We start from the raw sequence: 25616 nt of genomic DNA, 5'->3' as shown, positions 1-25616 counted from the left end.
TGCCCAATGTTAGGCAAGTCCAAACCAATGTGCTATTAAATGATGAGAAGATGAATTTGGTAGATAACACTGTATTCCTAGGTATTACACTTGATAGTAAATTACAGTGGGGTCCTCACATTGCTAATCTAGCAGGTAGGCTCAGTTCTGCAGCATATGCAGTCAGAAAAATTAGAGAAATTTCTGACGAAGACACGGCACGATTAGTATATTTTAGTTATTTTCATAGTAGGATGTCATATGGAATCCTTTTATGGGGAAACGCTGCCGACATTAATACAATATTTGTGCTGCAGAAGCGAGCCATACGTTCTATTTATAAAATGTCTGCTTTAGAATCTCTGAGAGATAAATTTAAAGAAATTGGTATTCTAACTGTTGCTTCTCAATACATTTTGGATAATGTAATATATGTTAGAAAAAATATAAATAAATTTAAAGTTAAAAGTGACATTCACTGTAGAAATACTAGAAATAAGCACAAGCTGGACATGCCAGTGATCAGACTTAGTAAAGTCAGTAAATCTTTTAAAGGTCAATGTATACGCCTTTACAATAAAATCCCAGAAAACGTTCAAAATCTTTCCATTAATAAATTTAAAAAAGTAGTCAAAGAGCGTTTGTGTGCCAAAGCTTATTATAAGGTCAATGATTTCATAGAAGATGGCACATCTTGGGAGTAGGATGGCTTCTTGCAAGGCTACTTCTACATTATTATATTATGACCTACAATTATGTATGTTGACATTGTATATAATATTAAGTTACAAAATTGTAAACTTTATTTTAAAAGAATAATTTTTCTCTCACTTTTTTGGTAAAAAGTGGAACCCGTGCGAGTTTCTTACGCCGGTTCTTCTCGCCGGGGTAGTTCCCGAACCGGTGGTAGGCATCAGGTAGACATTCTGAAAAAATTTGATTCAAATTTACTCAGAAATAAAACATTTTTTATTATTTATTTATTTATTTAATTAAAGCAAACCAGTCTTTTGTTCAGTAATAAATAGGTAATCATTTTCTAAGAAATACTGGCATAAGAAGACATACTTACTTAATATGTATATATCTACAGTGTGTAACAAAAATAAGTAATAATACTGTGTACTATGTGTGGGTGTGTACGTGTTCCTTGTAGAGAGTTCACTGTGAAAGTAGCAGCGCTGAAAGATGTTTTTTTTTTTCAATTTCGCCTGAATCGGCTGCACTATAATATCAACAAAACAAAATAGGTTCAAAAAACTTCTTAAAATTGGTAATAATTAACAAACAAAATATTAATATCTTCTTAACTTATAATATTAATACTTAATCAAATAAAAAAGTTGGTATTTTAATTACCTTGTTGGTAATAAGTAAGAAAAAAATAAACATTCAATATTTTAAACACCTGTTTTTACTTATAGCCTAGTAAACAAATGATTCTGCATGGAAAAGTCGAAAGTAGAAATTTTGACTTTGGTACTTTGTTTAGACTAGTAAGGAGATAAACATACTAAAAGTCCTGACCCCATCCGAGGTGAGCCCGATGAAGGGCAAAGAAGGTCCCGTTTTTTGGTTTTTTGCTTACTCATCAAAAACGGTGCTTCGTACGAAATTCTCTTCTACTACATAATAAAAGCTAATTAAATTCACTACAACTTCATCCTTTACACTTCGTATCCTATCTCCAATCATTGCCTCGCTATGAGCTTCTAAAATTGGCCGAGTGTGTTTTTTAGGGTTTCGTACCCAAAGGGTAAAAACGGGACCCTATACTGAGACTTTAATGTCTGTCCGTCTTCCTGACCGTCTGTCTGTCCGTCTGTCTGTCCTTCTGTCTGTCCGTCTGTCTGTCTCCAGGCTGTAACTCAAGAACGATAATAGCTAGAGAGTTGAAATTTTCAGAGATTATGTATTTCTGTTGTCACTATAACAATAAATACTAAAAACAAAATAAATTAAATATTTTAGGGGGGCTCTAATACAACAAACTTGATTTTTCTCATACAAAAAACAATAAAATGTTGAATATCGAACCTTTGCCTGATTTTTTCGTTTAATATCACTTTGGAGAAATCCATACTAATATATTAAATATAATATTATAAATGCGAAAGTATCTCTGTCTGTCTGTCTGTCTCGCTTTCACGCCAAAACTACTGAACCGATTGCAATGAAATTTTGTACACTGTTATTCTAGAGCCTGAGAAAGGACATAGGCTACATTTTGATGTCGGGAAATATCTTATTTCCATGAAAATATCGATAAAAATTAATTCGCATTGTAGTTCTTACATCAGACAGATGGGTAGACAGACGGTCAGGAAGACGGACAGACATCAAAGTCTCAGTAATAGGGTCTCGTTTTTATCCTTTGGGCACGAAACCCTAAAAAACACACTTTTGATAATCGGCCAATTTTAGAAATTCATAGCGAGGCAATGATTGGAGATAGATACAAAGTGTAAAGGACGAAGTTGTAGAGAATTTAATTAGCTTTTATTATGTGGTAGAAGAGAATTTCGTACGAAGCACCGTTATTGATGAGTAAGCAAAAAACAGGGCCTTCTTTGCCCAACAAAGTACCAAAGTTAAAATTTCTGCTTTCGACTTTTCCAAGCAGACCCCCATTTTGGGCATTCGTTTACTAGGCTATTATCTACTAAACTGTTTCAAAAGCACAGAAGGAACGCCTGTGACATTGCCTGTGTGAGCGTAGTACACAAGTTTAGCTATCAAATAAGACCTTTTTTTATCTTCATAGGATATTTACATGAGAACTGAGAAGTAATGGTCAGATTAGTGTGAAAGCCCGAGAAAAACTAAAATGGCTGCCATTTTACAACTGAGCGAGAGAAAAAATTTGAAAGCCAATTTTTTGATAAAATATGCCATACATCATGACATAAAAGGATCGGACACCAGTGTCGGGACACATTGTATATATCTAGTACTATATAACATATTATCTATCTTGTCATTATTTCCGAACAGGCAAAAGCAGAGTTATGTTTTCTATGCTACATATGTCGTGCGAGACTACAACAAGTAGCCAACGTTCAGAACATCATAACAAGCAGTAACCAGGTACCTAAAAGTTTAAAAATGAGCATCAAATCATGATGATGTTATGTATAAAGTAACTTTTTGGAAATATTTATATAAAATTGCTATTAAATATAATGTTTTATGTTACAGTTACCAAAAACTTTAGTCCATCTTACAACACAGAATATTGAAAATGAAACTGTACAGGACCATGTTGTGTTAGCCAAACAGGAGCCTCTGGAATTTGAGGATGTCCAGGACAGACACATGGAACATGATGATGTGCCCATAAAAGCTGAAATAGAGAGTAGGGAGTGTGAGTATATTTCGACGTGACTTTTTCAGGCGGGCGGATGGAAGTAGAACATCATTTAATTAAACATACATCAATCTCCCGTATAATATATAATATTTAACCATCAAGATAGTACCATAAAGTTAATATACCCAGCGGAATAGAGAAACAAAGGCCTGAGCAAGCAAGATGTCACTATCAGTAACACTGCGTGGTAAAAAAAAACGTGTGATACATGACAGCAGCACTCTTTTTTTGACGTCCAGTCGGCACGTGCCGCACGTTGACAAATTTAATCTCATAGACGTCATGTTCAGTCATGCTTGTGTAAGTGTATACGTACACATATTTTTCACACAGATGTATACCAATTTCGGTTTCGTTTGAAAGCTCGAGATTGTAGCTCTATTCTTCTAGGTATATTAACTTTATGGATAGTACATAGTTTCTACATGACAGTTGAACATCCATCCATCTGTCTTCACATACTTCATCATTTATTATTATTATTAACTTTGTTTCTTACGCTTTAAGTAATAGAAAACACTATTGACTATGAAGTAAAGGAAGCAATAACTACCAATCTAAATGAAAATGATAAAACCGTGCAAGATTCACGAGTTGTGGATAGTATTTATACTCGGCAAAACCAGAAGGTTCCTAGAGTAGTCATAGTGCGATTAACTCAAAGTGATATTAACAAATATGTCCACCAAAGTCCAACAACACACCTGGTCATAGAAGATCCCAAGGACTGGGGGGGTCAGCCAAGAGTTAAAGGTAATATATAAGTAATATACAGACTTAGTAGACTTAGGGCCTGTTTCACCACTTCCTGATAAGTGACGTATTGGCTATCCACCAATTAACTTGACAGATCAAGTATGGAGAATCTGTCAAAAAAGTTGTGAATAGCCTATTCGGCACTTTATCAGTGAGTGGTGAAACAGGCCCTTAGACTTAAAGTGGAGTGCCTAGAGCGTAAAAATCATGCAAACCCCCGATTTCCGTAATAGTGGATTAAAATTGAAAAATAAAGGAATGTGTAGCTACATAAAAAAGTTTACTTATTGAAAAGTTGTGCTTTTTAATTTTTAAATTATTCTATACCACTTCAGTTACACTCATAAATTTTGAAGAAAACCTGCATTTCTTTCAGTTCAGTTATGTAGCAAAATAATAAAATATACTATCACTTTTTTATTCGTTATATCGTTGCTTATATTCCAAGAAAAGAAAATAAGTGGAAAAAATATATAATTTACATAAAAAATAATTATATTTGTATCTAGATGAGCATACATCTGTTGTATGCTTCGGCAGTAGGTACCTGATAAATGGCGTTCCTATTTTTTCGGTCTTAAATAGGACGTTTAAAATTATTTCTTAGCCTTAACTTCTGATTGTTAATGCGCAAAATTTTTTTAGCTCTTACTTATTTAACTTTTCCGAAAATGGAGCACAAACTTTTCGCACATATTTTGAAGAAAATCTGTATTTTATTTCTTTTGGTTAGGTTATTATTAATTTTTTTTTATTGATTACGTTCGCTAAAACATATTTAAAGGAAAAAAATACAAATTAGGTTAAGAACTGATATTTTTTGTATTCAGGTAAGCATTTTCCAAACATAGGTCGTAACTCGTAGCATACGTCTTTAGTATGTACCTACGTGAGACTCACGTCATTATAGAGATGCGCCGAGCCACAGCGGACCGCGCACAATGAATTAAACACTTGCCAATTCGTGCGTTTTGCGCACTACCTACTAATAATTATTGCCTCAATAGATGCGTAATGCATCCACATTTTTTAGTAGCTTAGCGGATAAATCTTGATACATATTTTTGTTTTTTTGTTCCAAAGGGGTATTAACAAAAATCGCTAGTATTTTTTATTTTTGACAACTATCATGATTAATATATATTTATTATTTATTAAATATTTAATTTATTTTGTTTTTAGTATTTGTTGTTACAGCAACAACAGATATACACAATCTGTGAAAATTTCAGAAATCTAGCTATAGCGGTTCTTGAGATACAGCCTGGAGACGGACAGATGGAAGGACAGACAGACGGACACACATAAATGCAGACAGACATTGAAGTCTTAGTAATAGGGTCCCGTTTTTACCCTTTGGGTACGGAACCCTAAAAACAACGTGAGAAAAATAGCATGTCCAAGAACCTTATTTTTGTAGCACTTTTGATATGATTTTTTGATTCCACAGGCAATTTTTACTATAATCTAGCTCAAAAAAATTAAATGTTTTCTCGATACTCATATTGTTCGCCGTTTCGTCAAGTAAGATGTTAATTTGCCACAAGAAGGAAACGTGCACACTTCATCGCCGCTCCGGGCGAACTGATCGCGCGGCCTATGTGTGGTCATTTGATCTTTCCGACACCGCGCGGCAAGCTCGCAAACGCGTCGGCCAACGTTTAAATATCTACGGCCAACGCGCGAACGCCCAATTCAAAAGCTCTTTGAGTGCTTTTTTAAAATGGAAAGATTTTGAACGTTTTCTGGGATTTTATTGTAAAGACTTTTAAAAATTTAATTACCTTTAAAAGATTTACTAACTTTACTAATAGTGAAGTCGCCAGCGGTTTTAACCTCCGAAAATTGTAATAGTGAATGGATTTTTGTTTTTGAGGTGTCATTCTCTTTTTTACACTATAATTTGCAAAGTTTGCCAAAAAATTGTTAGTGCTTTTAATTTTTTAGTTACTTAATTAACAGAATTTTTTTTTCTTGTTCCTGTTATTTAATGTCTCTTATCCGATTGTTTACATTGAAAATTAACCAAAAACACAATTTTTAAAAATTGAAGTTTGCTTTGCTAAGAATGCTAAGCTAAATAAAACTATAAGATTTTTGCAAAGTTTTTAGAGATTAACACTCGTCGTAACCAAAATAAAAGGGTTTTGGAGGATTTCAGGGTTGTAAAAAAAGTGTATTACACGTACTAAATATATTTAAACTTCTAATTAAATCCAGAAAAAAAATTGGGTGCTAATAAATATATATAAATATCTCACCGCGTAACATGGCTTTTCTCGATTACCACAACTCTTGTGGTCGAATAGCACGTCAGCCACGACACGAATTTCGCTATGTGGTATTTCTGTGATTACCAGAACGCGTCGTGACCGTTTTTATTAGGGCCACGAAGCGAATTTCACGTCTTGGTCGTAGTGGTCATAGTGAATTTCGTTTCACTATGACCACAACGCGCTGTGAGCCATTTTTTCGCTCACTGAGCGTTTTCGGTCTTTGAGCGTAATATATACATATAGACATAACTTTGAGTACATACAGACAACTGAGTATTACCAAGGATTATAATATAAAAATGGCTATAAAAGACAGGAACGATAAAGTCATAAGCCACATGGCGGGTAGATTCGACACAGAACGATATCTTTTTAACACCCTAGAAACTCCACCCAGCTTGAGTGACCCCTCTCCACCAAGCCAATGCCACAACATCTAAAGGCAAAGGGTGGAGCAGCATAAAATCTAAGGTAATCGGAAATATATATATATATATATATATATATATATATATATATATATATATATATATATATATATATATATATATATATATATATATATATATATATATATATATATATTATACTTATTATAAAATAGTAGAGGTAAAATTTTTGTACATTGAAAATAAACTCGAAAAAACGAGTCAGAGGCATAGTAGAAGAGTAATAGAACACATTTTAACTGTTTTTGAAATTTTTGTTTCTCTGTCTGTTTGTCGGTTTGTCTGTTTGTACAGGCTAATTTTTGAATCAGCTGGACCGATTTCTATGAAATTTGGCATGATGATACCTTACATCCCTGGTCAACATCTTAGATACTTTTTTTAACCGACTTTCAAAAAGGAGGAGTTTATGTTTACTTTGCTGTTTGTGGTCAGATTTTCAAAAGTCTTTTTTTGTTGTATAGATTGCCCGAATTTGATACCATGTTTACAATAAAATCGGCCAAGTGCGAGTCGGACTCGCGCACGATAGGTTCCGTACCGTTATAGAGAAAAAATAGGCCAAAAGTTGTGTTTTTGCATGGGAGTCCCCCTTAAATTTTAATTATATTCTAATTTAATTATTAATTATTAAAGTACACATAATATAATTAAGGATTCTGTGAAAATTTCAAGTGAATGCCTGTTGTCATTATTGATATCGAGATAAATGCCTACATTAAATCCCGTCTTCTATAGTCTATCCTCTATAAATATATATATATATATATATATATATATATATATATATATATATATATATATATATATATATATATATATATATATATATATATATATATATATATATATATATATATATATATATATATATATATATATATATATATATATATATATATATATATATATATATATATATATATATATATATATATATATATATATATATATATATATATATATATACCGATTACCTACATATTATTATTTTCCGATTTCCTATGGACAATATGAACTTATGGACGAGGATATGGACGAACAGTCCATAGACGGCCCCAATATTATAATAAAAAAAAAAACAAAAAAAAAAAACAGTATTACCTCGTTACAATACTGTTTCCCTGATTGATAAACCATTTAATTGTGTACATAAGGTAAGTGCAACGTTATTAAAAATATTCTGTAAGGGTATTCAAATATGAATTAATGTTATTACTAATTGTATACTGGTGTAATGCTCAAACGAGTGATGTACTATCAGAGAAGTTGATTCCTAGGCCGATGGCGGACCTAAGTAATTTGGTCGTGTTAAGTCAAACCCATCCGACCGATCACAGCAACATTGAATTGACATATACCGACCACAGGACGTAGGTCCGTCAACTGCCTAGGAATCAATTTCTTGGTACATATGGATTGTTTCAGTATCACATGACAATATTTGTTCAGGTAGAAAACACGAGGACGAGCGACCCAACACAGATGACTGCGAGGGGCGAGGCCATGCCAGCGCAGCACAGTCCAGCAAGACACCCCACACCTGTGATATTTGTTTGAAGAACTATTCGACAAGAAGACAATTACTGAGGCATATGAAGACTCATACAGCGGAACTACCATTTAGCTGTGACACATGTTCCAAAAACTTTTCAAGTAAACAAGTTTTGATTGCACACATGAGTGTTCATACTGGCGAGAAGCCATTCAGTTGTGACATTTGTTCGAAGAAGTTTTCAAGAAAAAGCACTTTGACCATACACACAAGAATACATATCGGCGAGAAACAATTTAGCTGTGATGTTTGTCCAAAGAAATTTTTTAGTAAAGACCATTTGACTGTACACACAAGAGTTCATACAGGCGAGAAACCATTTAGTTGTGACATATGTTTAAAGAATTTTTGTTCGAAAAGCTATTTGAATGTACATATTAAAAGAGTCCATACAGGCGAAAAGCCATTTAGTTGTGACATTTGTCCTAAAAATTTTTTTACAAAAAGCAGATTGTCTGAACACACAAGAGTGCATACAGGCGAGAAACCATTTAGTTGTGACATTTGTCCAAGTAAATTTACTACAATAGGAGATTTGAGTGTACACACTAGAGTGCATACAGGAGAGAAACCATTTAGTTGTGACATATGTTCAAAGAAATTTTCAATGAAAAGCAAATTGAATTTACACACTAGAGTACATATAGGTGACAAACCATTTATTTGTGACATTTGTCCAAGTAAATTTATTACAAAAAGAGATTTGACTCTACACACAAGAAAACATAAAGGAGATAAACCATTTCTTTGTGACATTTGTCCAAGTAAATTTACTACAATAAGAGAGTTGACTGTACATACAAGAAAACATACAGGAGAGAAACCATTTAGTTGTGACATTTGTTCAAAGAAATTTTCAAGGAAACACCATTTGACTGAACACACAAGAGTGCATACAGGCGAAAAGCCATTTAGCTGTGACATTTGTCCAAGTAAATTTACTACAAAAAGATATTTGACTGTACACACAAGAAAACATACGGGCGAGAAACCATTTATTTGTGATATTTGTCCAAGTAAATTTACTAAAAAACAAGCTTTGATAGTACACACTAGAGTTCATACAGGAGAGAAACCATTTAGCTGTCGCATTTGTTCGAAGATGTTTACAGTGAAGAAACAGCTAGTCCAACACTCACAAATCCATTTGAGTTAAAAACGATATATTTTTATAAGCATCTGTAAACTTGAAAAAAAAATATTTTGGAAATTGAACACATGATCCCTACAATAAGTCAGGAGCCAACCTGCCCCTGGATCACGGAGGCATACAACATAGCAATGTTGTGATTTATCATGACCAACCGAAATTTTTTTCCGGTTTCCGGCCATTTTAGCCGAAACATTCAGCAGTGGCCAAACTAGAGTTCGTGAATTTCAGTGAGTCTTTTGGTAAATTTCGCAGCTAATTCGTGTCTGCTCGCTGGCTTAGCGCCGGCCATATTATTATTATGACACAAGATGACCCACCTCGGAACTACTTTCGCGCTGTTGGTGATTTGGTGGAGAGTATTTTATTTTCAATTAAATATCATGTCAATTAACAGTTAATGGTGTTTCCCTTTAATTTAACTGTAAATAGATTCACAATTGCCTTTTGTACCTACATTACACAATGCGAAAGTGTGTCTGTCGGTTTGTCCGCCCCTCTGTCTGTCCGTCTGTCTGTCCGTCTGTCTGTTACCTCTTCACGCCTAAACCGCTGAACCGATACTACTGAAATATTTTTGTATGGAGATACTTCGAGTACGGGGAAAGGGCATAACATACTTTTTATCCCAGAAAAATGTATGGTTCCCGCGAGATAAACGGATTTCGGCGCAACCGAGTTGCGGGTGTCATTTAGTTATACAGGGTGAAATTTAACCTTCCTGCCAAATTTGGATATATTGATCCTTGTTAAAAATAAAAATACACGTATTTCTTCTTTTATAATCACTCAGTACTAAAATTTTGAGAAATAGCCTCCGAAAGTTATCCTACCAAACACCACAAAATATGGACACATGCGCGGCCCGGCCCCGCCCCGCCCTTCCATTGACATTCTTGTTATTACCATATGTTGCGAATTTTCCCTTCGTACTTTGACGGGCTTAGGACCCGACCGTCAAAATGTAAAGGACGTAGACAGGTATGTTTAGAATAAAATTAATTAATACACATCAAAAGAATGGAAAATTTCAACTTTTTAATTACGAACAATAAGCACTTTAGAAATTTATAATAAATCTAAACCACATCTTTTGCATTTAGGCGTATTTAAAAAATTCAATCAACAGTACACAGTACAACTAATTAAACATCAAAACCACCCACCTCTAAATCTTATTGATATACCACTTCACTTGAATCCTTGACTGCATTGATTTATTTAGATGTTGGCTAAAATTTGGACTTGACCTTAAAATAGTAAAAGAATGCTAAACATAATCCCCCTTACTAATAAACGCTGTATAAGCTTTGAATAGTTATACAGTGTTTTGTCTTCTTCGATCCAATTAAAAATGTCCCTTGTGTGACAGGAACAAAACACTGTATAGCTATTCAAAGCTATAAGGGACGTTTATTAGTAAGGGGGTATGAGCAGTATATATTATAAGTCTATGGGTATGAGGTTATTGTTTTGTTTTTAAATATTCCCGCCATTTACTTGACACAGGCCATAGTTTAGTTTTATAGCCGAGCGCCATAATAAAAAAAAGTAAACAAAAAAGAAGAAGAGGAAAAATTATGTGAATAACTTTGGAAAGCTTTCGAGTTTCGAAAATATTTTTACAAAATATCTGTGTTTACCAGAGTTATCACAATAATAATATGTTACAAAAAACTTGCTGCTCTATATGCTTATCTATAAATAAAAGAACTATCAACATTTACGGTACAGATCTGCAAAATGTTTATGAGAAACTAGCTGAATTGAAGGTTAAACTTATTTTTCAATTCCAAAAGATTGTGACAAATACCTACAGTAAAATCCGGATCAATCAAAACTCCTTTTGTTGAAATAGTAAAAATATATCATCGGAATTTCGTCTACCGTACGAGGCACCAAACACCACATTTACGGATTTTTCCGCTCGATATATCGGCTACTTACTAGAAGTTTTGATTCATTCTGATGATCGAAAAACGATCTATTAGATACACGGTATGGGTTATTCTAAGTTAAGAGGTACTTTCGACGGCAACGACAAACAATACTTAATTTTTAAATAAACTTCATAAATAACCTATTCATCACTTAAAACTAAATGTTTCCGATGTGGTCACTTAAATTTATTGCAGAAATGTACGTAATAAAGTCACAATAAGCTCTTATATAAGATAAATATCTCTCCCCTGGTCTGTCCCCCAACCAACTTTATTTGTAAATCAGTAATTATTAATGTATTAAAATTCAATAATTAATTTAACAAAAAATACTTAATTTTAAATAAACTTCATAAATAACCTATTCATCACTTAAAACTAAATGTTTCCGATGTGGTCACTTATATTTATTGCAGAAATGTACGTAATAAAGTCACAATAAGCTCTTATATAAGATAAATATCTCTCCCCTGGTCTGTCCCCCAACCAACTTTATTTGTAAATCAGTAATTATTAATGTATTAAAATTCAATAATTAATTTAACATCGTTACTTTTATAAAGACAGTCAACTTAGTAATAGTATCTTACAAGTAAAAGTGCTTATATTGCAATTCTTAAAAAAATATATTAACACAAAAAATTGTCCACCATGTTTCGTGTCTCCTCCCCTGGTCTTTTGTTTTCGTTCAAAAATCAGTTTTGCTTTCTTAGTCTGTAGAACTTGTGACCTTGAATACATAGTGTGTAACGTGAAGTTAGCAACAAGCGGCGCACAAGCAACTGCGCGGCCATATTGTCGGCCATTTTGATCACGCCACGTGCTGGGCGCAGAAGTGTTTAGTGAATGCAGTCTTTCCTCTGGTAAGTTTTACTTTGTAATTATTTGTTAAAATACTAACATATACTTAAACATTTACTATAAATAGTGAATACATTGTTACGTTTGTTTATGAATTATGTGCGAGAAACACTTTTACGGCTAATTTAGATTTCTATCGAAAATATATCTCCCCTGGCGTATTTCCCCTGGCTCTTTTGAAGGCAGGGGAGATTGAATGTCCAGGGGAGATACATTTTACGCGTTTCCATTAATACTTCTAGTTTTCTCTAAACCTTTACTTAGCGTTATGTCTATCTTAAGCGTTACAATACAATATTACGGTTTTTTACAGAAAAATAGCACCTCGAAAAAAAATGACGCGTGAAGAACGGCTTGAAAAGAAGAGGATAGCAGAGCGATTACGATACCAAAAGATTAAAAGTGACACGGATAAGTACGCCCAACAAAAAGTTAAGGAAAGGGAAAAATATGAGAAGAAGAAAGATAAAGGAACCATTAAGACTGTGAAGCAAATGACACCCAGAGAGCAGCGGAAGGCTAGAAAAATATGGAGAGATAAAGCAAAAATTCGTAGACGTCGTTTAGCACTCAACATATAACTAATGCTTGTGTTACACCACCATGTTCGGGTAATGAAGGCTCACTGCCTCCTCAAAATATAAACAGGCGAGCGCAGGCAATTCGAATGTCCAAAACGTATTATGTCTCAAGAAATACAACATTCTGTGCCTAGCAATATAACCAGACTGCACAAAGAAGATCCAAAGCCCTCAACATCTGGGAAAAAAAATTCTACAATGGAGACTTTGTGCTGGTTAAGCTTCAAGATAGGAAAACAGGTTACCGTTATGTTGCAATGCGCATAGGTGTTGAAGATGAGGAAAATGATGAAGTTCAAGTTGTATTTCGTAAAATCTGTGATGAAACTGGAGAGAATTTTAAAATTAATGATGACGATATTTCTTTTATCATGTGGGATCAGGTTATAAAAGAACTACCTGCCCCTAACTTAAAGATGAGGGGGCAGCGTATTTTTTACGCTTTTAATGAATCAGTCGATGTATTTGACAAGGCTTTTAAAAAAAAAAGGATTTTTAGTTACCTCTAAAATTTAAATTGTTTTTTATCTAAGTTTAAGCGCAAAGTTTATTAACACTGTTATTTAAAAGAGAATTTTTAGTTTTTGTTACTTTTTATTTAATTATTGCCTGTTGATAGCATAAAGTTATATAGTTTTGTTTTGTTAAACAAGAAAAATAAGAACCTTTTCATGTTTATTACTATTATTCAAAAGAGAGTTTTTTAGTTATTGTTTCTTTTTATGTTATATACCTAGCGCTTAGGAAACATTTAATTTTATAAACAAAAAAGACTGAGACTAAAAAAAGAAAAGTCTGATTATAAAATAATAAGTCATAATTAAAAGAAAATGAAGATGATTCTTAAAAATAACATTGTTTTTTTTTTGTTTATCTCTTTCCTGTTCAAAAAGTGTCCTTCCCTGTACACCTTGTCTATCCCCTGTACTGAGTATTTCCCCTGGTCACTTATAAAACGATATAAAACCAACAAATTGACTGGCCACTTTGTAAACGTTTTCAACTTAGCAGTTTCCATAAATAAAAATGTATATAGTAGAAATATATAAATAAAGCCGTGCCGCTACTTCATACAATGAATTACCTGTTAACTTAGAATGACCCCTATATTACTGTAACTGTTACTTTTAACCGCAGCAAGATGTACGGCACTCACAATATTACAAAGTCACTACATCTTGTATTATCTGGTACTGTTTAAATACACCATTGCCTGGAAAGTGCATAACATTTGAGTGATGAATAAAATCTAGCAATCCCAACTTCATATCAGACTTTATCTATCTTTTTATTGTTGTTGAACAGGCGAAAGCTGAGTTATGTTTTCTATGTTGTGCGAGACTACGACAAGTTGCCAACCTTCAGAACGCAGTAGCAAGCAGTAGTCAGGTACCTTATTATTTTATGTTGATGTATTTAGATTTTAGATTTATTTTAATTCACCTTTAAAATTGCTATTGAATATTATTTTTACAGTCACCAAAAACTATAGTCCGCCTCGTCACACAGAATATTGAAAATGAAACTATACCGTACCATGTTGTGCTAACAAAAAAGGAACCTCCAGAATTTGATGTTCAGGAGAGACACTTGGAATATGATGATGTGACTATAAAACCTGACATTGAGAATTCCGAGTGTGAGTATATTTATACCTAGGGAGGGAAGTATAACATCATTAAACATGCTATACTTTTATATTGCGTTTTAATATTTTATTTATTATAATATTATATTTTAAAAAAACATCACTTACCTATATTTTTAATCATCAAAATCTCTAGTTTTTGCACAAGAGTTAAACATCCATCCGTCTGTCTTCACATACCTACTTTATCATTAACGGCCATTCCCAATATTTGATCTATCTCTGGTTTTGCCCTACTAGATATAGGAATAGCTCACATTAGACATAAAATTTTATGTCTAATGTGAGCTATTCCTATCTCTAGAAGGGCAAAACCAGAGATAGATCAAATATTGGGGACCGCCGTAAGTAGTAGTAGGATGTAGAGTCTGCTGATTCACTTACATTTTGGCAAATTTTAGATACTGATAAGATTGAAATAATAGAAAACAGTATTGACTATGGAAAAGAGGAAAAAACCACCATACAATCCAATAATGCAATTGATGGAACCACGCAATACTCACATGTTGTGGATAGTGTCCATACACAGCAAAAACAAAGGGTTCCTAGAGTAGTCATAGCGCGACTAAGTCAAAGTGATATTAAAAAATATGTCCAACGAAGCCCAACAACACACCTGGTCATAGAAGATCCCAAGGACTGTGGGGGTCAGATTGGAAATAAAGGTATGTAAATATGATGCTGGTCAATTGTTTAATCACTGACAGACTGTTGTGATTTTTTTAAATTCTTTTATTGTATAAACCAGGTATAGTTCGGGTTAAGTAGAATAAAAAAAAAATTAATTACTCTCCAGCAAATTTTTTGTGAGTAGCTTCATTTTGATAAGACAAACAACAATTTTATTTGCGAAAAATCTTGAAAGTAGTAGCTAACAGAGATAAAAAGGATTTAATACTTTGATTTGATGGTCCTAAAATATGGATTGTTCTATTTGTAGGACAATGTTACTCTTAAATTATATAACTATTAACCTATCAATATACAAAAAATCAGCTCATTAGGGTTCTGTAATCAACCAAACTTGATTGATTACAGAACCCTAATCCTGACTCCTATTGTTTATTTATTTAAAATAATTGTAGGTATCTTTCTTTAAAATATTCTGTAAGTGTATTCAAATGTTCATGTTACTTGGTATATGGTGTAATGCTCAAACAAATGATGTTTTATTTCACGTGATGTTTTATACCGAATCAAAAATGTTAGTAGGGTTTAAAAACAAATTACCCCAGGAAGGTACCGGAGAATCTTTCCCTGAGAAAAGCCTACAGGGAAACTCAGGCAGCCCCATCGTATCTGGGGAGGAGGGGGGGGGGGGGGGGTCAAATTTTGCTACCGCGTGAGGATAGGGGATTACAGCTGCAGCAGGAAGAAAGTAGAAAACAACAACGAAAGCAGAGTAAGAAGATGACACATTTTTTTTTTGTGTCTCTTCAAAAACATTAGACCCAGAAGCCACTCTCTTGGCAGCAAAGATACAAGCAGCCTCAAGTGGCAGATGACTCAGCTGATGAAAATATAATTTTAATAATGTAATGACTGCAAAAGATGCAACAACACTTATACCCACTACTAGTTACAGAGAAAAAAACAGGCAACAACGCATGGCAAAATGATCAGGCACCTACTTTAATAATTTATTTTGATAAGGATTATCAGCATGAGTAAAACAAATGCGATTTTTAAATAAAAAAATGGTTGTTGTGCCTCAATCGACAAAGATAAGTATAGTGTGTCGCGGACATTTTTGTAGATATTTATAAGATCTACATTTACTTAGAACATTGTATGGTTCTATCTTTTATACTTTAGGCAGCGTACGCAAAATAAGTAACTTTTCTGGTTGATTTTTTCACCTTGTGTCAGAAAAACCAAAATAAATTACGGAACCCTATATTTTCCAAAATAAAGAGTAGCCTATGTTACTCGTAAATAATGTAGCTTTCGAATGGTAAAAGAATTTTTAAAATAAATCCAGTAGTTTTTGAGCCTATTCATTACAATTAAACAAACAAACAAATTTTACCTCTTTATAATATTAGTATAGATAAAATTACACTTATATATAACACACAATTAAATAGCTTATTATATTTAATTGTGTGTTATATTTCAATTGTAATGTTATCTATAATATAAAATGAATGTGTTGCTAAGCGCAAAACTCGAGAACGGTTGGACCGATTTCGCTAATTCTTTTTTTAAATATTCCTTAAAGTACGAAGATGGTTCTTACGGAGAGAAAAATTCAAAAAAAATAAATTTAAATTTCCTGAAAAAGTCTAAAAACAACACTTTTATATATAAAAATGGATTTTCAATTGTGTTAGTAACGCTAAAACTCGAAAACGGCTGGACGGATTGGGCTAATTTTAGTCTTAAAATATTCGTAGATGTCCAGGGAAGGTTTTAAAGTGACACGAAGTTCACCGGGACAGCTAGTTTAAAATAATTATATAAAATCTGTAAAAGTATTATACTCGAGGACAAATAAATATTATGAGAAATATTTACATTAGATTATTTCTCATAATATTTGACAAATACAAAATATAATAAATCACAATATGAGAATATTTGTTCAGGTATCAAACACGAGGACGAGCGACCCAACACAGATGACTGCGAGGGGCGAGGCCATGCCAGCGCAGCACGGTCCAGCAAGACCCCCCACACCTGTGATGTTTGTTTGAAGAACTATTCAACAAAAAGACAATTACTGAGTCACATGAAAACGCATACATGCTCATTAAACTCATTTAGCTGTGACACATGTTCTAAAAACTTTTCAAGTAAACATGTTTTGATTACACACATGAGTGTTCATACTGGCGAGAAGCCATTTAGTTGTGACATTTGTTTTAGGAGATTTTCAAGAAAATACACTTTGAATGAACACACAAGAGTCCATACCGGCGCGAAACCATTCGGTTGTGACATTTGTTCAAACAATTTTTCAACAAAGAGTGTTTTGACTACACACATGAGAGTTCATACAGCTGAGAAACCATTTAAATGTGACATTTGTTTAAAGAGATTTTCCCAGTCGTCACATTTGGCTAGTCATAAAATAGTTCATACAGGCGAGAAACCATTTAACTGTGACACATGTTCTAAGAATTTTTGTACAAAAGGCGGATTGATTCTACACATAAGAATGCATACGGGCGAGAAACAATTTGGCTGTGATGTTTGTCCAAAGAAATTTTTAAGTAAAAGCCATTTGAATAGACACACCCGGATTCATACAGGCGAGAAACCATATATATGTAATGTTTGTTCGAAAAAGTTTAGTTCAAAAAGTGATTTGACTGTACACACTAGAGTGCATACGGGCGAGAAACCATTAATTTGTGACTTTTGTCCGAGTAAATTTGCTAGAAAACAAGAATTGACTGTACACACTAGAGTTCATACAGGAGAGAAACCATTTAGTTGCGACATATGTTCAAAGAAATTTTCAAATAAAAGCCATTTGATTAGACACACAAGAGTACATACGTGATACGGGCGATAAACCATTTATTTGTGACATTTGTCCTACTGAATTTCCTACGAAAAAGAGGTTTGACTGTGTACACAAGAAAACATATAGGCGAGAAACCATTTAGTTGCGACATATATTATATTCAAAAAAATTTCACAGAAAAGAAATTTGAATGCACACACTAGAGTTCATACAGGCGAGAAACAATTTAGTTGTGACATTTTTCCTAGTAAACTACAAAAACACATTTGACAGTACACACAAGAAAACACACAGGCGAGAAACCATTTAGTTATGACATAATTGTTCAAAAAAGTTTTTACACAAAATCAATTTGACTGTACACACTAGGGTTCATACTAACGAGAAACAATTTTAATTAGGAACAACAGCAGCCATCATTCTTATATCACTAACATTTGTATAGCTAATATTATTTTGTACTTAAATTAAACTACTAATATGCATATTACATTTTAGGCAGTAAAAGCTAACAATAGGAAATAGGGCCAATAACAGTTGTTCACTCATAGGAAGCTACTTAAAAAATCGCACTCAGTATACAAAAATTGTAAAAATTCACGCCAAAACAAAAATAGACGAAATATACCTCTCTAAAGTCCTAAAATTACTATACGGTGTGCCACAAAGAAGGGTTTTAGGTCCACTTCTATTCATTATTTACTACAATGACCTCCCTAAAGCGACTTCTAACCCACTAACACTTTTTGTTGATGACAGTACAGCTACAATCAAATGCAAAGATGACGAAACATATGTGCTAGAAATAAATAATACGCTAGGGGACATAATTAAATGGTTAGACACAAATAATATAAAAGCTAATATAGAAAAAACAAAGCTTATGCATTTTAAACGTGTTAATGTTCCTAAAAATATTAATTATCAATCTGAGCCGTTCTCTGAAGTGCAAACTACCAAATTTCTCGGGCTTACAATAGATAGTAAACAATCGTGGAAAGCTCATATGGAACAAAAAAAATATAAAATCCGTTGATGTCCTCCATGAATTAACTTAAATTTCAACTGTCAGTACATTAGTAACTGCATATAATGGATTAGTGGTTTCGATACTAATATATGGCATAGTATTTTGGGGAAACTCAACAGATGTTGCAATAGTTTTTAAGATGTATAAGAGCTATGTTTGGGCTATCACTTTTTGTAAAATATAAAATTCTCACTCTTACGTGTCTTTAAATTTATGAGGTTGCAAGTTGCAACATATTTTGTCAAACAAAATCCAAATCTATTTGAGCTAGCCTCAATAGCGAGCAACAGGCGTCAACGTGATATTTACCGCCTGTAATTGAATGACAAACACCACGCTAATGCATAAAAATGTTTTCCATATGGCTCCTGCAATTTATAATAAATTACCAAAAGAAATAAAAGCAATGAATCTCAAAATATTTAAGAAACAATTGAAAAAGTTTCTGATAGAAAAATGTTATTATAATTTATTAGACTATTTGAATGATAAAAATCAATAATTATTATATATTATTACATTGAAATCAATAATAATTATTTTATATTAAGATTATTAAGTACTGAACTGTTTGTTGTTTTTCAGTTTGTGTGTTAGTCATCAGTACCGGACACAGACTTTGATGTCTACTGTTGTTGTGCCCATTATGAAAAATAAGACGGGGGATGCCTCCGACATGTCCAATTATAGGCCGATATCACTGGCTACTGTGACTGCTAAAATACTGGACAGTCTGCTTGACAAACGGCTGGAACGGCATACAGATATCCTTGAGTCACAATTTGGGTTTCAGCCGGGCCTATCCACAGAAAGTGCCATTTATTGTCTCAAGCAGACTGTGCAGTATTACACATTTAGAAAAACTCCAGTATACGCCTGCTTCTTGGACTTGTCGAAGGCATTTGACTTAGTGTCTTATAAAAAGCTGTGGCAAACATTAGCTGATGAAACTACTCTGCCCAAAGAACTGATTGGTTTATTTAAATATTGGTACGGCAATCAGAAAAACCGTGTTAAATGGGCTGGAGTGTTTTCTGAGGTGTACGGGTTGGAGTGTGGGGTGAGACAGGGGTGGTTAAGCTCGCCCCGCCTCTTCAATCTGCACATGAATCGGCTGATAGGGGAGCTCAACAGCACCTTCGTATGATGTCATGTAGACGGCGTTTGTATTAGTAATATCAGTTACGCAGATGATATGGTGCTGTTGAGCCCATCGATCAGTGCGTTACGCAGGCTTCTCCGTATCTGTGAGGAGTATGCGGTGGACCATGGGCTCAGATATAACGCTGACAAGAGCGAATTTATGGTCTTCAGTGCTGGCGCTGACAAGAGTCGCAGAAGTGTACCTCCTGTGACTCTTGGCGGCGTGCAGCTGAAAAGAGTGGACCGATTTAAATATCTGGGTCACTGGGTCACCGCTTCTCTGTCAGATACGGATGACATAGAGAGGGAGCGTAGAGCGCTTTGTGTGCGCGGTAATATGTTGGCACGTAGGTTCGCACGATGTAGCAAGGAAGCCAAAATGACACTTTTCAGAGCATATTGTCAGTCATTCTACACGTATGGCCTATGGCGGCCTATGGGTCAGATTTATGCAGCGTTCACTCAGCACGCTCCGAGTGCAATATAATATTATATTCAGAATGCTGTTTGGCCCGCCGCGTTACTGTAGCGCCTCAACCATGTTTGCCGAGGCACATATAGACTGCTTCCAAACAATTATTCGTAAGCGATATGCCTCGCTTTGGTCGCGTGTACGGGACAGTCCAAACAGGCTCCTGGGACTCCCAGTTGTTGGAGCATTGGGTGCAACTCCATGCTCCGGTAGCTCGGTTCCCATACATTTAAGTAAACTTTTTTTTTTTTAATCACAACATCATAATAATTTTACTAACACTAGAATAAGGGCCCTTTGTTTACCAACACTATGTAAGATATGGACGAAAGTCTGAAATAAATAATTTGAATAATAACTATACAATTGACAATTTTAATGAAATGTTTGAATAAAATGTATTACTTTTTAGGGTTCCGTACCCAAAGGGTAAAAACGGGACCCTATTACTAAGACTTCGATGTCTGTCCGTCTGTCCGTCTGTCCGTCCGTCCATCCGTCCGTCTGTCTGTGTGTCTTCAGGCTGTATCTCAAGAACCGCATTGAAGTAAAGAATTTATTTAAGATGAAAATCTCCTATATCTTTTTGAAATAAAAAAAGAACCAGTTTAATGCGCTAGAATTTTCACAAAAAGCCATTAATTAAAAAATACACAATTTTTTTTCTTAAATTTGTTTTTTCTATGTTTAATTCCAAAAAAAATATAACATACTAGATGACGCCCTCAACTCCGTTGCGCCAAAATTCGTTAAATTGCGCGCGGGAATCGTACATTTTTCCGGGATGAAAAGTATCCTATGTCCTTTCCTGGGACTCAAAGTATCTCCATACCAAATTTCAGCAAAATCGGTTCAGCGGCTTGGGCGTGAAGAGGTAACAGACAGACAGACACACTTTCGCATTTATAATATTAGTATGGAAGTATGGATTGCCTGTGTAAGCGTAGTCAACAAGTTTAGCTATCAAATGAGACCTTTTTATCTTCATAGGATATTTACATGAGAAGTACTGGTCAGATTAGTGTGAAAGCCCGAGAAAAACTAAAATAGCTGCCATTTTACAACCGTGAGAGAGAGAAAAAAAAGAGCCAATTTGTCGATAAAATATGCCATAGATCATGACACTAATGGATCGGACACCGGTGTCGGGGTGTATAACACACAAATAAATTGCTTTTTAAATAATATCTGTAAAAGTATTATACTCGCGGACAAATAAATATTGTGAGAAATATTTACATTTCATTATTTCTCGTAATATTTGACAAATCTATACATTTAATATCTATACATATAAATAAAACTGGAGTGTCTGTTTGTAATATTGAAAGAACATGGAAAGAACCGTTTTTAACTACATGCATTTGAATATATATGTCGTAGTCCACTGGTTAAAATAGCCGGTCAATCAAACAGCTAGCCTTTTGACTGAAAAACGCCATTCAATCACACGGTTATACGTCGTTTAGCCGACTTGTTGATTGCAACGTTCAACACTACACCTAGACGACGCTTAACTAACTGGTTAAATGGCAAAGTAACTAAGGTGACCATTAGTTTAGCGTTATTAATTATTATTACACAAGTACAATGATAACAAGCAGAATAAATTGTATTCTAACTCATTTTGAACACAATTGCAATAAATACCTTGATGATGCATTTCATAATCCCATAATTTCTCCACGAGTATTTGTTTAAATTTTGATTCACTCGTATGTGCCCCCATAATTTCTGTCACTGACAGATAATGTCACAAATAAATGGTTTGTCAGACAGTCAGTGTCTGACAAACCATTTATTTGTGACATTTGTCCAAGTAAATTTACTACAAAAAGAGATTTGACTGTACACACAAGAAAACATACGGGCGAGAAACCATTTAGCTGTGACATTTGTTCGAAGATATTAACGTTAAAGAAAAAGCTAGTCCAACACTCACAAATCCATTTGAGTTAAAAACGATATATTTTTATAAGTATCTGTATACTTGAAAAAAAATATTTTGGAAATCGAACACATGATCCTAACAATAAGTCAGGAACCAAGCTCTAAGCCCTTGGATCACGGAGGCAAACAACATAGCAATGTTGTGTTTTATCATGACCAACCGAAATTTCGGTTTCCGGTTTCCGGCCATTTCATCCGAAACATTCAGCGGTGGCCAAACTAGAGTTTGTGAATTTCCGTGAGTCTTTTGGTAAACGCAGCTAATTCGTGTGTGATCGCTGGCTTAGCCCCGGCTATATTATTATTATGCCACAGGATCTCACTACGGAACTACTTTCGCGCTGTTGGTGATTTGATGAAGTGTTTTATTTTCAATTAAATATCATGTCAATGAACAGTTAATGATTCCCCTTTAATTTAACTGTAAATAGATTCCCAATTGCCTTTTATACCTACATTATACAAATTACACAAAGTGTGTCTGTCGGTTTGTCCGTTCGTCTGTCTGTTTGTCCGTCCCGCTGTCTGTCCGTCTGTCTGTAACCTCTTCACGTCTAAACCGCTGAACCGATACTACTGAAATATTTTGGTATGGAGATACTTCGAGCCTCGGGAACGGACAAAAGATACTTTTTATCCCAGAAAAATGTACGGTTCCCGCGAGATAAACGGATTTCGGCGCAACCGAGTTGCGGGTGTCATTTAGTTATATCAGCGGTCGTTACACTTTGATGGCCAAGGACCACACATGACAATGTGAGTGCCAGCACCGGCCCGCAGACTGCCGCAGAGTATGTGAAGGGCGCTCCAAGAGCGGCTCCACTGTGGAACTGCTCTTGGAGCGCCCTTCACTTCCACACTAAGGGTTGATTCAGACCGCAACGCGACGCGTAGATGCATTTCAAAATTAGTATGGATTTGACAGAATCGCAAGACGTCGCACGCTGACGACATGTGTCAAATCCATACAAATTTAGGTCGCGTCGCGTCGCGCCTCGCCTCGTCACGTTGCGGTCTGAATTTACCCTAAGGCCGGTATAAATAGTCAGTACTTAAGATGCGACCCGGTCTCAAGACGCGATTCGGCTCTGTCATTGGTCCAAATTTTGACAGCCAGCCAATCACAGAGCCTGAACCGTGTCTTGAGACCGGGTCGCATCTTAAGTACTGACTATTTATACGGGTCTAAGGGTGAAGCCAAACGAGCCTAATTTGTGAGTTGTGAGTCGCAGAATTTCTGCCAGGCAGAATTCTGCTGCATTCAGTTTCATACAAAAGTCTTGTTTGATTCACACGAGCGTAATTTTGAGAGTCGTGATTTGTATGAAAAAAATTATGCCCGGCAGAAATTCTGCTGCTCACGACTCACACATTACGCTCGTTTGGCTTCGCCCTAAAGGGAACAAAGGGTCATGAGGGATAAAAAAGCGACATTGTTCTATATTATGTACTTAATGATTTAATATTATATTTTAAAAAAATATATTTATTTATTATCTGTAGACGAAAAACGTGACGACTTAGCGGATTGTCGTCTCAACATCGTGTGTCGTGCTGTGCGGTGTCGTTTCACACGAAAACGGTACATGGCGCCCGGAGTCGTCACCGCTTTTTGTCGTGTCGTGTCTCGTGTGAAAACGCTCTAATGACAATATATATTTTTTTTAATTTTCCCGCCATTTACTTGACACTTGCCCTAGTTTTGTTTTATAGCCGAGCGCCATAATAAAAAAAAGTAAACAAAAAAGAAGAAAAGAAACAATGTGAAAAGGAAATACGGTACCTAATAAGTGATACTTTAGAAAGCTTTCGAGTTTCGAAAATAATAAAAATATCTGTCTTTACCAGAGTTTACCTCCCACAATAATATGTTACAAAAAACTTGCTGCTCTATATGCCTATCTATAAATAAAAGAACTATCAACATTTACGGTACAGATCTGCAAAATGTTTATGAAAAACTAGCTGAATTTAAGGTTAAGTAAACTTATTTTACAATTCCAAAATTGATTGCGACAAATACCGACAATAAAATTCGGATCCATCAAAACGCCTTTTGTTCTTTTAACTATTTCAGATGTTTCAATCCGAAATAGTAAAAAGTTATCATCGGAAGTTCGTCTACCGTACGAGGCACCAAACACTACACTTATGGATTTTTTCGCTCGATATATCGGCCAGTTACCAGAAGTTTTGATTCATTCTGATGATCGAAATACGATCTATTAAATACACGGTGTATTAGTGTAACTGTTATTTTTAACCGCAGCAAGATGTACGTCTCTCACAATATTACGAAGTCATGGGATACATCTTGTATTATCTGGTGCTGTATAAAAATACATACTACAATTATTGCCTGGAAAATGCGTAGCATGAGAGTGATGAATAAAATCATTATCTAGCAATCCTAACTTCATATCAGACTTTATCTATCTTGTTATTGTTGTCAAACAGGCGAAAGCTGAGTTATGTTTTCTATGCTACATATGTTGTGCGAGACTACGACAAGTTGCCAACCTTCAGAATGCAGTAACAAGCAGTAGTCAGGTACCTTATTATTTTATGTTGATGTATTTAGATTTATTTTAATTCACCTTTAATTCATGAAGACCTAAGCGGCCGCGATAACAATAGATAAGCTATTGTGTCTCGTTATTCCACGATCGATGGGTTAAAATTGCTATTGAATATTATTTTTACAGTCACCAAAAACTTTAGTCCGCCTCGTCACACAGAATATTGAAAATGAAACTATACCATACCATGTTGTGCTAACAAAAAAGGAACCTCCGGAATTTGATGTTCAGGAGAGACACATGGAGCATGATGATGTGACTATAAAACCTGAAATTGAGAATTTCAAGTGTGAGTATATTTATACCTGACTTTGTTAGGTGGGTGAAGGGGGAGGGGAGTAAAACATCATTAAACATGCTATATTATCTTAAATTATGTTTTACTTTTGTATTGTGTTTTAA

General features: G+C 34.6%; 2 protein-coding genes and 1 long non-coding RNA gene across 12 annotated transcripts in view; 2 read left to right on the top strand and 1 right to left on the bottom strand.

The window, feature by feature from the left end:
• Positions 1 to 25616, top strand: part of LOC121738200 (zinc finger protein 260-like) — a 190336-nt gene that overhangs the window by 55631 nt on the left and 109089 nt on the right. Inside the window, exons 6-7 of the mRNA XM_042130119.1 lie at positions 3178 to 3343; positions 8283 to 8568. Coding sequence (XP_041986053.1) covers positions 3178 to 3343; positions 8283 to 8568 — 452 coding nt within the window. The remainder of the gene's footprint in view (positions 1 to 3177; positions 3344 to 8282; positions 8569 to 25616) is intronic.
• Positions 1 to 25616, top strand: part of LOC121738206 (zinc finger protein OZF-like) — a 137480-nt gene that overhangs the window by 106345 nt on the left and 5519 nt on the right. For 2 of the 10 annotated variants that reach the window (XM_042130148.1, XM_042130145.1), the window contains exons 2-4: positions 2974 to 3007; positions 14248 to 14306; positions 14394 to 14556. In XM_042130148.1, the coding sequence (XP_041986082.1) occupies positions 2974 to 3007; positions 14248 to 14306; positions 14394 to 14556 (256 nt within the window). Of the gene's footprint in view, positions 1 to 2973; positions 3008 to 11151; positions 11308 to 14247; positions 14307 to 14393; positions 14557 to 24437; positions 24612 to 24697; positions 24872 to 25092; positions 25186 to 25340; positions 25504 to 25616 lie in introns of those variants that run through there. The other 8 variants (XM_042130147.1, XM_042130141.1, XM_042130144.1 and 5 more) reach the window with 6 other exon arrangements.
• Positions 14030 to 25545, bottom strand: LOC121738231. The gene is made up of 3 exons (XR_006037261.1): positions 25520 to 25545; positions 14454 to 14572; positions 14030 to 14130 (listed from the first exon to the last, which is right to left on the bottom strand). It is a non-coding gene; the product is annotated as an uncharacterized LOC121738231 (long non-coding RNA).

The sequence above is a fragment of the Aricia agestis genome, chromosome 22 (genome assembly GCF_905147365.1).
Source record: "Aricia agestis chromosome 22, ilAriAges1.1, whole genome shotgun sequence".
In the NCBI taxonomy this organism is placed as follows: Eukaryota; Metazoa; Arthropoda; class Insecta; order Lepidoptera; family Lycaenidae; genus Aricia; species Aricia agestis.
This window is presented reverse-complemented; position numbering and strand designations above follow the sequence as displayed.